Below are 11,682 nucleotides of genomic sequence, written 5' to 3'. Positions count from 1 at the left end.
GGCAAGGCATAGCCAAGTTTTTAACTTTCCTTTCGGAATTGGTAGACAATAAACTCCTCCCATCACTTTAGTTAACAAGAAAGGTAATAATTAACAAATAAATTTACAATATTGAAGTTAGAGTTGCCAAAGTACTTTTAGATTGCAAGGAGAGTAAGAGTTAACGGCTGTAATGCTAGCACAGCAGTCCCGCTTTACTTGGTCCTACGTTAAAGTGAAGTGGATAGTACCGATTATGAAGCTTTTTTGAATTCATATTACAGCTTTAAAGCAGTTACAATTTGGAATCAGAGGAAACTTATATATGGGATGTATATCCGATTCTGAATCGATTTCCAACAAATTTGAGGCATCTGTGCCTCTCGTAGCAAATAATGTTGCATCTGTACCGATATCAATAAAATTTAGCGGATACATTTGAGTGCTGTATCTGATATTTGGTACCAAATATCATTATGGAGTGCATATTACGATTTGGTTGAAATATATATGGGAGCTATAGCTATATCTTTACCGATTTTGCACAACTTTGAAGTATTTATTTCTAGGCTGAATTCGGCTGCATTCGAAAAATTCGGCCCATTTTGGTTAATATTAACCATTTGATTCACAATAAACGTCAAATCGGTTAAAGATATATATGGGAGCCATGCCCAAATCTAAGCCGATCTTTAGCAGAGGTATTTTATATACCTGAACCGACTTTCACGAAACTTGAAATACTTTTTTGAGCTAAATTCGGTCTGATGTACCGAAATCCGTTATATGGAAGCCGTGAACCAATATGAACGGTGTTTGACTTGTGCCATCTTTCACTGAATATTTATTTATGAAAAATTCTTTTTGTAACTTTTTTAAAAATGAATGGATATTTCGTGGATATTGTTCCTAATATTTGGTTCAGTTTATTTTGTTTAAAATATATAATAGTTGTCTGTAAGGAGCTGCAAAATTCATCATAAAACAGTTTACACATGAAGAGTTATTACTGAATGTTTTCTTAGGAACTATTTTTAGGCGTGTATGATAGAAGAATGCAGGTAGATGCATCATCGCTTGGGAACATCGAAAAGTCAAAATGTTTAAATTTTTCATACCCTCCACCCTAGTATATATTCTTGATCAGCATAAAATCCTACACTGAGGGAAAAATCCCGTTGCGAAATCAAGCACGTATGTTGTCATTTTCGCAACGACCCGTTGTTATATTTTTCAACAACGGCTGTTGGTGAATTGTGCACGAACGTGCTCAAATTGACACCGAGACGTGGTCAACTTTCGGTACCAACAACAGCCGTGCTTAATTTGTCCATTTGTAATATTGGTAATTGCAGCCGATTACACACGAGTAAAAAATGACAACGGTGGTGCATGATTCACACACGGTCGTTGTCAATATGACACCGGTCGTGTATGAATTATGCACCACCACCTGCATAATGATGCACCACCGTTGTTACTTTGTACACCGACGTGCATGAATCGTACACGATCGTTGCCATTTTAGCAACTACCGTGTATGAATCATGCACCACCGTTGTCATTTTTTTTACTCGTGTGCAATCGGCTGCATATTTACCATTTTTTCCGTGTTATTGAAAGAGAAAGGACGCATTGTGCAAAAAATTTATTGAAAATGAATAATAATTCGCAAGATCCTCAAAATATCATTGGTGAGTTGTTAGAAATCGATGGCAATATTGTTGTGGTTCGCGATACAAACCATTGCAGCAGTCAAGATGCGGAAAACAATGAGGACGATTATATGTTAAGGGAGTTCTTAAAAGGAATAAATATGGAGTCGCTTTTTGAACAATTAAAAGGTAAGTAAATAAAAATGAATTTTTCAGTTAATCAGTGTAATTAACAAAGAATTTTCTTTTTTGTTCTTTTAGCATCACATGTAACATTTCGCAGCTTGCAGTACTTGAAAAAAGAAGATTTAAAGGAAGCAGTGCCACCATTGGGACTGCGTGTTGAATTCAGAGAAAAGCTCTTTGCTTGGAAAAAACGAAAGGTACGTATTATTTGTTTTACAGAGTTGAACTCAGTATTAATATTGTCATAACAATAGCTCGGGATTGATGACGAAACTATGTCAGTTCCATCTAAAATAGGTGAATGGTGGAAACGCAACGAGACACCTGCAAGTACTCCTGGTACTCCCGACACTACAGGTTCGAACTGCTCAAAAGCCAAAGGAATTTTGTCAGAGGTAAGGTAAGAGTAATATTTGTGTAAGCATAGTTAATGTAGTTTTTTTATTTAATATAGGATCTAACGGAATTGTTAACACATACCTCGAAGGGGAAACTAGCGCTTGAATGTAGTAGCGTTAATAAGAAATTAAGTGACGAGCAAAGAGATGATATAATTAATATAATTATTGAAGATATTTTAACCAACAATGTTACTCTTTACACTCAAGACTATATGCGCATATTGGATGAAATTTGTTCCGTTTTTCCTCTTGAAAACGAAATGAGGGTAAGATTAACAATATAAACAACGTATCTGATTATGTAGTTTCTTAACTTATAATATGTCTTTATTTTTAGGATTATTATTACATTTCAAGAAAAGGAAAGAACAACGCAAGCGGAAAACTTTATGCCAAGTATAGAAACAAGAAGTCCAAAAGAATAAAGCTTTTGATTTCCGAGCCTAGCACAAGCAAAGCAGCAACTCACACATCTCCTAATTTTTGTAACAAAGATGTTCCCGAAATTGATGAATCAGTTGAAAATTCATTGAAAGCTTCCTTACTAAGAGAATGTAATGATTGGGGATCGATCTGCGAAAAATGGAAAAGATCTTTTAACATACGGCAAAGAGATATAAAAAATTTAAGTAGCCATACATTTCTCCTTGAATGGACGAAGTTGTCCGATGCAAGAGCTTCAGAATTGGTAAGTAGCCATGAGCTATTTATTTGTATATGGATACTAATGTTTCGTTTTAGGTCAACATTGATTTCGATATTATGTATCCACAGAAAGGCAATCTTCTACTTTCTAAATGGGACCAATTTAAGAAAAAAATTTACAATTATTATGGGAAAAATATTCATAACGAACATTGCAAACAACTCTTCGCAAATGTTTTGACGGCAAGCAGCATAGGTAAATTTTAATTCCTGATTTATCATAAACATTAAAAGTAATATTTATTTTATATTTCGGTTGCAGATGCTCAAGATTATATATACGCAATACTGTTGAATTCAGTTTTACCATCACCTGCTAGGTTTAAATGTGGAAACGGTAAATTACGAAAAAAAGTAACAATAGCTGATTCGCAGGAAAGTTTCGTACTGCGACTACCGACAATTAACGATTATAAAAGGCAAATTGATACAGTCACTGAAAAGTATTACAATGCTGGATTAACTATACAGCCATTTATAATTGTGGAGGGTTTGTCCGATTTCAATATAAAAGGTTTTTATGTTTTTTTTAACCACAATTTGTTAAAATTTCAATCGTTCCTCGAATGTTTAGATACATGTTTTAAAATTTTTCATGCACTTTCTTTAAAATATCCAAATGCCTGCCAAATTCCATGGATTTTTATCCAAAAATATTTTTATGAAATTAATACTGTATCTATATCTATAAAAGAGGAAAATGTTTGTACGTTTGTTTGTTTGTTTGTTTGTTTGTTTGTTTGTTTGTAATTTATGGACTCGAAAACTGCTGAATAGATTTTTCTGAAAATTTCCATATATACTGCAACATCGCCTGAAAGTAACATAGGCTATATACATTTTTGAATTTCCACTTGGAACTGGAGATATAGCATCAGAATCGGAGGTACCTCCCAAAAATTTAGATTTTATATGCACATATCTATTGATCGGTTAAAGATACAGTCTCCAAATTTGGAATGTGTAACGGAATTTGGAACAAAAATAAGTTTGGTAAATTATATTGTAATCGGTTCAGATTTGGATATAGCACCCATATATATTTTCGACCGATTTCGTTCATTTGATGCCTCAAACACAATATGAATGTTCGATTCCAATGAAATTTGGAATATGTGACGGGATTTGATCCGAAAATAAATTTGTCAAATTATATTGAAATCGGTTCAGATTTGGATATAGCTCCCATATATATTTTCGGCCGATTTCAAGCATTTGATGCACCAAACACGCTATGTATCCCCAATTTCAATGAAATTTGAAACGTGTGATAGATTTTATCTAAAAAAAATTATTTCCCAAATTATATTGAAATCGGTTCAGATTTGGATATAGCTCCCATATACATTTTCGGCCGATTTCATGTATTTGGTGGACCAAACAAGATATGTATGTCCAAATTTAATGAAATTTAAAATAAGTAACGGAATCGGGAGCAAAAATGAATTTTTAAAATTATATTGAAATCGGTTCAGATTTGGATATAGCTCCCATATATATTTTCGACCGATTTCATGTATTTGATGCACCAAACACGCTATGTATCTCTAATTTCAATGAAATTTGAAATGTGTAGCGGAAATTAAAACAAATATACATTTGTCAAATTATATTAAAATCGGTTCAGATTTGGATATAGCTCTCATATATATTTTCGACCGATTTATGCACCATACACGATATGTATGTTCGATTCCAAAGAAATTTGGAATATGTAACGGGATTTTGATTAGAAAATAAATTAGTCGAATTATATTAAAATCGGTTCAGATTTGGATATAGCTCCCATATATATTATCCGCCGATTTCACATATTTGATGCACAAAACACGATACGTATTTCCGATTCTAACGGAATTCGGCATGAGTGGCTAAATTTGGTACAAAAATAAATTTGACAAATTATATTCAAATACGCTCAGTTGTGATTATAGCTCCATATATATACTCAGCCGATTTCACATATTTGATGCACCCAAAGCGAGAGAGACAAAATCTGGCACCAGCAAAAATTGCCAAATTATATTGAAATCAGTTGAGGTTTGGATATAGCTAACATATATATTTCGGCCGATTTCATACATATTATGCACCAAACACGATATATATGACCGATTCCAATGAAATTCAGAATGTGTGGCGGAATTTTGTTATAATAATAAATGTGATAAATTAATTGGAAATTAGTTAAGATTTGGATATAGCTCCCATATATATATTCTCGGCCGATTTCACATATTTGACGCGCCAATTTCAGTTTGTTGTAAAAGTATTTTTTTTTTAAATTATATTTAAATCGGATCAGATTGGGATATGATTTTAATAAGAACCATTGACCCACAACGCCTTAGGCTAACACTAAAAAACAACACAACAATTTATTTGAAATACGCTTATTACGGCGAAGTATGTTGCTATCTCGAATTCACTACTTGCAATAGAAATACCACTCTACTTAAAAAAATTCCTGCACGCTTGGTATTTGCTATGAAATAAATAAATCCAAAGGACAAACCCTTCGTGTATGTATGTCATGTTACTGCTTTTCTAATGGTTTTGGTTATTTACGCATTAAATTAGTGCAATATTTTTTTTAATTTTTAAATTTGTTTTTCTTTATCCAACATATATTCGTAAATAAAATTTTGAATGCATATAAAATCAAAAGGGGTAGCGAAGCGCACCGGGTTCAGCTAGTATGATATAAAATCAGTTAATTTGACTTCACTTATTAATTTCTGCAACAATAATTAAAGTACAATTCAAAATGTATATTTGCTTTCGTTGCCGTAAGCATTTTGATAAGGCAAATCTTTTAATAGCTCATTTGAAAACAGACCATTTAATGTCCACTAAATTTTTAAAAGTACAATGCGTTCAGGACAACTGTAAGCAAACATTTACAAAATTTACGTCATTCAGAATTCATTTAGAAAAACTTCACAAGAATCACACAAAAGCTCCACCAATGGTTAAAGCCATTAATGTGCCAGTTGAAATGTCATCATCAAAAGAAAATGATTATACAAACAGTGAAACTGTTATTAACAACAATACAATAGAAAAGGATTTAAATGTTTTGAAAAAGAAAACCTTATATCTGTCTTTACAATTACATGGTCAAAGCTATATGCCTAGAAATCATGTTATAGAAATACAACATTCTGTTTCAATTCTGCTTTCATCCATTTCATGTACAATTGAAAAATATATAACTGATCATCCAAATTATGAAGACTTAAGGTACTTACTAAACTTTTGTAAAAATCCTTTCGAAGAAACTAGAACGGAATATAGACTTTTAAAAATTTTAAAAGAACTAAACTTTTATGATGATCCAAAGGTTTATGTAATTAGCAATCAAGTCTCGGAAATTGTTATCAGCGGAAATCCCAGTTTAGGTCCAAAGTTATCCAATATTTATATAATGCCACTGAAATTCATGATAAGTGCCCTTTTTAAAATTCCAAATCTCTTAGATTTGACATTAGAAAACTCCAAAAAATTCCTAAATTCACCTGTTTTACAAAATTTTACAAACGGTGAGTTATATAAAACTAAATTATTAAAATATCAGTACAATTTAGTTATTCCCTATGTCCTTTACATGGATGATTTTCAAATTAATAATCCTCTTGGAACCCATACATTTTCCATATGTGGTTGTTATATTAGCTTTCCTTCAATGCCACAGCACTTGTTGTCAAAACTTGATTATATATTAACTGCTGCGTTTATACCATCAAAGGATTTAAAAGAACGTGGAAATGAAGTTTCATTTCACAATCTTGTAGAAGAGTTAAAAATTCTAGAAGAAGGGGTTGAAATTTGTGTTCAACAAAGTGTTCAGAAGGTGCATTTTATTTTAGGTGTAATTATTGGAGATAATTTAGCAGTTAATAGTATTTTAGGCTACGTGCAATCATTTAACTCTAAAAGATTTTGCCGGGTATGTAGAAGAAAAAAGTCCCAAATGCAATTCGACGCAATTCAGCATTTAGATAGTTTAAGAAACCAAGAGAATTACAACTCAAATGTATTGGAAAATAATTTTCAAGAAACAGGTATTAAAAACAAGTGTATCTTCGAATCTTTACCAAATTTTAACGTCACTGAAAATTTTTGTTTTGATATTATGCATGACATTTTCGAGGGCATATGTGTCTACGATATGTCTAATGTAATTCTCGGGCTGATTCAAGAAAATATTGTTACGTTAGATTGTATTAACAGCAGAAAATCTTTATTCCAATTTGGAGAAATTGAAGTGGGAAATAAATCTGGACCACTAGATTTATGTAGATTGAAAAACTATAACTTAAAAATGACAGCTAGTGAAACTATGTGTTTTACTAATTTTTTACCTTTAATGGTAGGCGATTTAATTCCTTTCTCCAACGATCACTGGAAAGTTTTTATAATATTATTACAAATAATCGATTTACTTTTAAGACCAAGTTATATAGAAGACGATTTAATAAAATTGGAAGAATTAATTAGAGATCACCATTCACTTTATATAACATTATACGGTTCGTTAAAACCGAAACACCACTTTCTTGTCCACTATCCCACAGCTATCCGAAAATGTGGTCCCCTTAAATATCTCTGGAGCATGAGATTCGAAGCTAAACACAAGGAAGCAAAAGCCTATTTAGGAAATACTACATCAAGAGTAAATCCCTGTCGTTCATTATCTATTAAGTCTGGATTGAAATTTTCCAATTTTTTATTAAAACACGAAGATAACTTAGAACCAAATGTTATCATTAATACGCATACCATCGAAGATTTGGCAAAAGAGGAATATTGTTACAAAAAAAGTAAGCCAGTTTTAAATTACCAAAATTGCAAAGTGTCTGATGACATTTTTTTTAAGGGAACTAGGTATAAAAAAAACTATTATTTAGCAACAAATAATGCCGCAATTGAACTTTTCAAAATTAAACATTTAATAATTGAAAATGAAAATGTTTACATTTTATGTAACCAAGTAAAAGTTAAAAACTTTGATTACCATTTACAATCGTATGAAGTTGGTTCTCTGAATGAGGATACAATTTTTTTAATACCAATTTTAGATTTTATTACTTACCCATTTCACTTATATCCTATGAATAATGGAAAAGTTTATTTCAGATTTAAGTTAATTTAATTTGTTTCTATACATTGAATATATGTAATTCGAATTGTTTTGTTAAATCAAATATGTATTTATATTGAATTTATGTAATTGGTTTCGTTCAATAAAATACTTTTCAAAAAATGTCGTTTCTTCTACTAAGGGTATAAAATGGAAAAGGAACGGATATCAAAAAATGACCACCATTGATTTCAATCTGACAACGGGCGTTGACAATCCGACAACGGAGCGTTGACAATCTGACAACGAAGCGTTGACGATCTGACAACGAAGCGTTGACAATCTGACAACGGGGCGTGCTCGAAATGACCACGTATGTGCTCATTTCATGCACATCTGTTGTTGAAATCGTTGCCAAAATCTCGGTGTCAAAATGACAACAGCGTGCTCATTTTGACACCAAACGTGGTTGATACACTATCATACACGGATGTGGTCATTTCATACACGGATGTTGTCATTTTTTCTCTGGGTGTATGCCATGTAGGTCCACGTCTTCGTATAGACCCCATATAACGGTACCACCCGATATTCGGTATTTTGATGATTTTAGTAACATTATTCACCGGAATTGTTTCAATTTTGGTATTTGAAGTTCGTAATGGATACTACATCCTAAGACAGAAAATGAGCCATGTAGGTCCACGTCTTCGTATAGCCCCCCATATAACGGTACCTCCCGATATTCGGTATTTTAATGATTTTAGCGACTTTATTTACCGGAACTATTTCAAATTTGGTATTTGAATTTCATAATGAATACTACAGCCTATGACAGCCGTCTTCGTATAGCCCCCATATAACGATATTCGGTATTTTGATGATTTTAGCGACATTATTTACCGAAATTATTTCAAATTTTGTATTTGAAGTTCGTAATGGATACGTTTTATAACCCCCATGGTAACTCCCTATATTCGGTATTTTGATGATTTTAGCTACATTAAAAACAGTTTTTTTTTTCAAGTTTCCCATTTGAATATTGTAATAGCTTGTGACTATGCAGGTAAACGTCGTCGTGTTATATATCCTAATATACACCTTCTTTCGGTATTTTTAAGATTTTAACAGAATTTTTAACGGATTTTATTTTTTTGAAAATTGTTAAATTTGTACCAAATGGTGGAGGGTATTCAAAGTTCGGCCCGGCCGAACTTACAGATTTTTTTACTTGTTTTTTTTTTTTTTTTCAAAAATAAGTAGTTTTCTTATACGACGCCAATCTAAGGTTCTTATGATATGCATTTTTCAATAATTTTAACTACTTTGACTATTTTTCATTTAAAAATGTAATTTTCAAAATCGATTTGAGAGTTCATTGTCCCAGCAGCTGTGTCGGTGCGACTGCCTATATTCTTTTACCATGGGGTGTATCAAGTAATAAAACACAATTTACATGGCAACACTGTTTTTGTTACAGAGCGAGTTTTTTTTTTCAATAAGTTAGTGAGCTAAGAGTTTCTCCAATAAATAGCTGGACTACTATTGACGCGTATCCAAGCCAGAAATGTACCTTAAACAAGCCAACTAATTCACTTTACACAGTTGGTGGTAAATTTAACACATTTTTCTTTTGAGAAGCAATCGATCATTGTTACAGCGAACCACACAACAATCGAAAGGTGCGGCATTGACAGTTCATTTCTGAATAAAATATAGGCATGCACGTCTGTTTGCCTTGTCGTTTTCTGGTCGTTATTGTTGGCATCTTCTGTTCGGTTAATCATCTCGACATTGCCGCATTATGCATCAGAAAGTGTTAAAGAAATAAACACATAGTATGCACTGAAAGCGGACATTAAGATGGATCTGTAAGGGATGGCTACTCAACTTTATGGAGAAATGGGGAAGAGGGACCTTCAATTAGTCAATTTTAAAGACAGTCTTGGCTTTCGAAACATCCCAGAAAGCAATTTACAATCGTATGTAAATTATTTCATTTGTCTCAATAATGTATTGTGATTGGACTTGTTTGCGTTGTGCTTCGGATAAAATTGGAATACTGATGTTGACAACCAGTTTCTTTTTCCAAATTAGGAGGAACATAGAGCTTATACATGTATGCATTTGTTATTAACATTTACTAATGAATGGTACTTTGGTTATGCGCCAAAATCATCTGGTGAGAAAGTGAAAGCTTCCCATATTGAATTTGTTCGTTATCTGATATAAATGGAGACATGATTAGTGCAATCGCAAACATTGTGGTTTTAATGGGTTAAATCAGTTGTATGATTTTTGTATATTCATTATGCCTATACACTAACAATTCTATTACAATCTAAAAATGTTTGAATGTTCAATAGCAACAAAATATCACATTTTTTTGAACTTTTTGAATTTTACTAAACAATAATAATGAAATTGAAAAAATAATGGGAACGACCGGTAGAACTATGAAGGTAAAGTCATTTTTTCAAATTTATACATTTGGCAACATCTCAATGTCAAAATCAGAGATGGAAACTCTTTTTTATACATTGAAATTTGACAAGGTAAATTGCAGAAAATACAGAGCTGGGAATGCTAATTTAAAATGGGGTTACATTTACTTCATTGTACCATCCCTGCGGGACTTTTTTCAACCAGTTGAGAAAATCGTTAGTTATAAATGCATTATTCTAAATCTAACTACAAATTGGTTAAAAAGTCATCTGGAGATCAAAAAGCGAAGTAACCACTACTGGTTGATATTCAGATGACTTTTCAACTAATTTGTAGTTAGTTGTAGAATAATGTATTTATGAACTAACTATAAGTTGGTTGTTAACTCATCTAGAAGTCAACCAATTTGAACGACAAAACAGCCCTAAAAAACAAAAGTTGACTGGTTATATAAAACTGCTATGCAATAATTCGCATAACACATTTCCACAAATACTTCGATATAAATGCAACGTACAATAATACAAGCTATTGCTGCTAGCCTCAATACACAAGTACATATGCTTGGAAAAACAGTGCAGCCAGGGTATCTGAAAATAGCAATCCTCCTTCAAATAGAAAATAAAGAATTTGATTAACAAAAAAATAAAAAAATAAATAAATAAATAAAAATAAAAAAAGAACTTTTTTAACATACTTTTTAAATGATTAAAAATTGGTTTAAATTGGTTTATAGTTAGTTTAAAAGTAACTAGTTTATATTGCATTCCACCGCAAAAATGAAGTTGCTATGTAAGTGAGTGGCCGTCATTTGAACAGGTAACAAGACAAAAAAGGCTATATAAAGACGTGTTCCTTACTAAGTAATTTTTTGTCACCGGTTGTAGTACCGACTCTGAACATCAAATATTAAATTCCGTTGTGTAATCAAAATATCATCAAAATGCCTAATATCGAGATGAATGGTTATATGGGGGCTATTCGAAGACATGGATCTGCATAGTCATAGACTGTAATTAAACGTGGACCGACATGACCCATTTAGGAATCTAACTTGCCTACTGGCAAAATACACACATACACACAATTTTGCCTTCTATCTTGATTTATTGAAAAGATAGCGCGATTAGAACAGACAGACAGAGATGCATCGCTAAATCGACTTAAAATTTTCCGCTGATGTAGTTGGGTCTGACATGAGTATTTCGAGAAGTTACAAACGGAGTGA

The 11,682-nt window shown here is 32.2% G+C and overlaps 1 protein-coding gene across 1 annotated transcript in view; it reads left to right on the top strand.

The window, feature by feature from the left end:
* Window positions 1-1,147: 1,147 nt before the first annotated feature.
* LOC131804937 (uncharacterized) overlaps window positions 1,148-11,682 on the top strand; it is a 139,053-nt gene continuing 128,518 nt past the window's right edge. Inside the window, exons 1-7 of the mRNA XM_059128168.1 lie at window positions 1,148-1,823; window positions 1,896-2,017; window positions 2,075-2,215; window positions 2,275-2,487; window positions 2,559-2,909; window positions 2,963-3,122; window positions 3,189-3,547. Of these exons, the coding sequence (XP_058984151.1) occupies window positions 1,520-1,823; window positions 1,896-2,017; window positions 2,075-2,215; window positions 2,275-2,487; window positions 2,559-2,909; window positions 2,963-3,122; window positions 3,189-3,547 (1,650 nt within the window). The 5' untranslated portion in view covers window positions 1,148-1,519. The remainder of the gene's footprint in view (window positions 1,824-1,895; window positions 2,018-2,074; window positions 2,216-2,274; window positions 2,488-2,558; window positions 2,910-2,962; window positions 3,123-3,188; window positions 3,548-11,682) is intronic.

The sequence above is a fragment of the Musca domestica genome, unplaced genomic scaffold, assembly GCF_030504385.1.
Source record: "Musca domestica strain aabys unplaced genomic scaffold, Musca_domestica.polishedcontigs.V.1.1 5, whole genome shotgun sequence".
NCBI classification, from domain to species: Eukaryota; Metazoa; Arthropoda; class Insecta; order Diptera; family Muscidae; genus Musca; species Musca domestica.
Note: the sequence above shows the minus strand (reverse complement) of the source record. Positions and strands in the feature narration are given on the sequence as shown.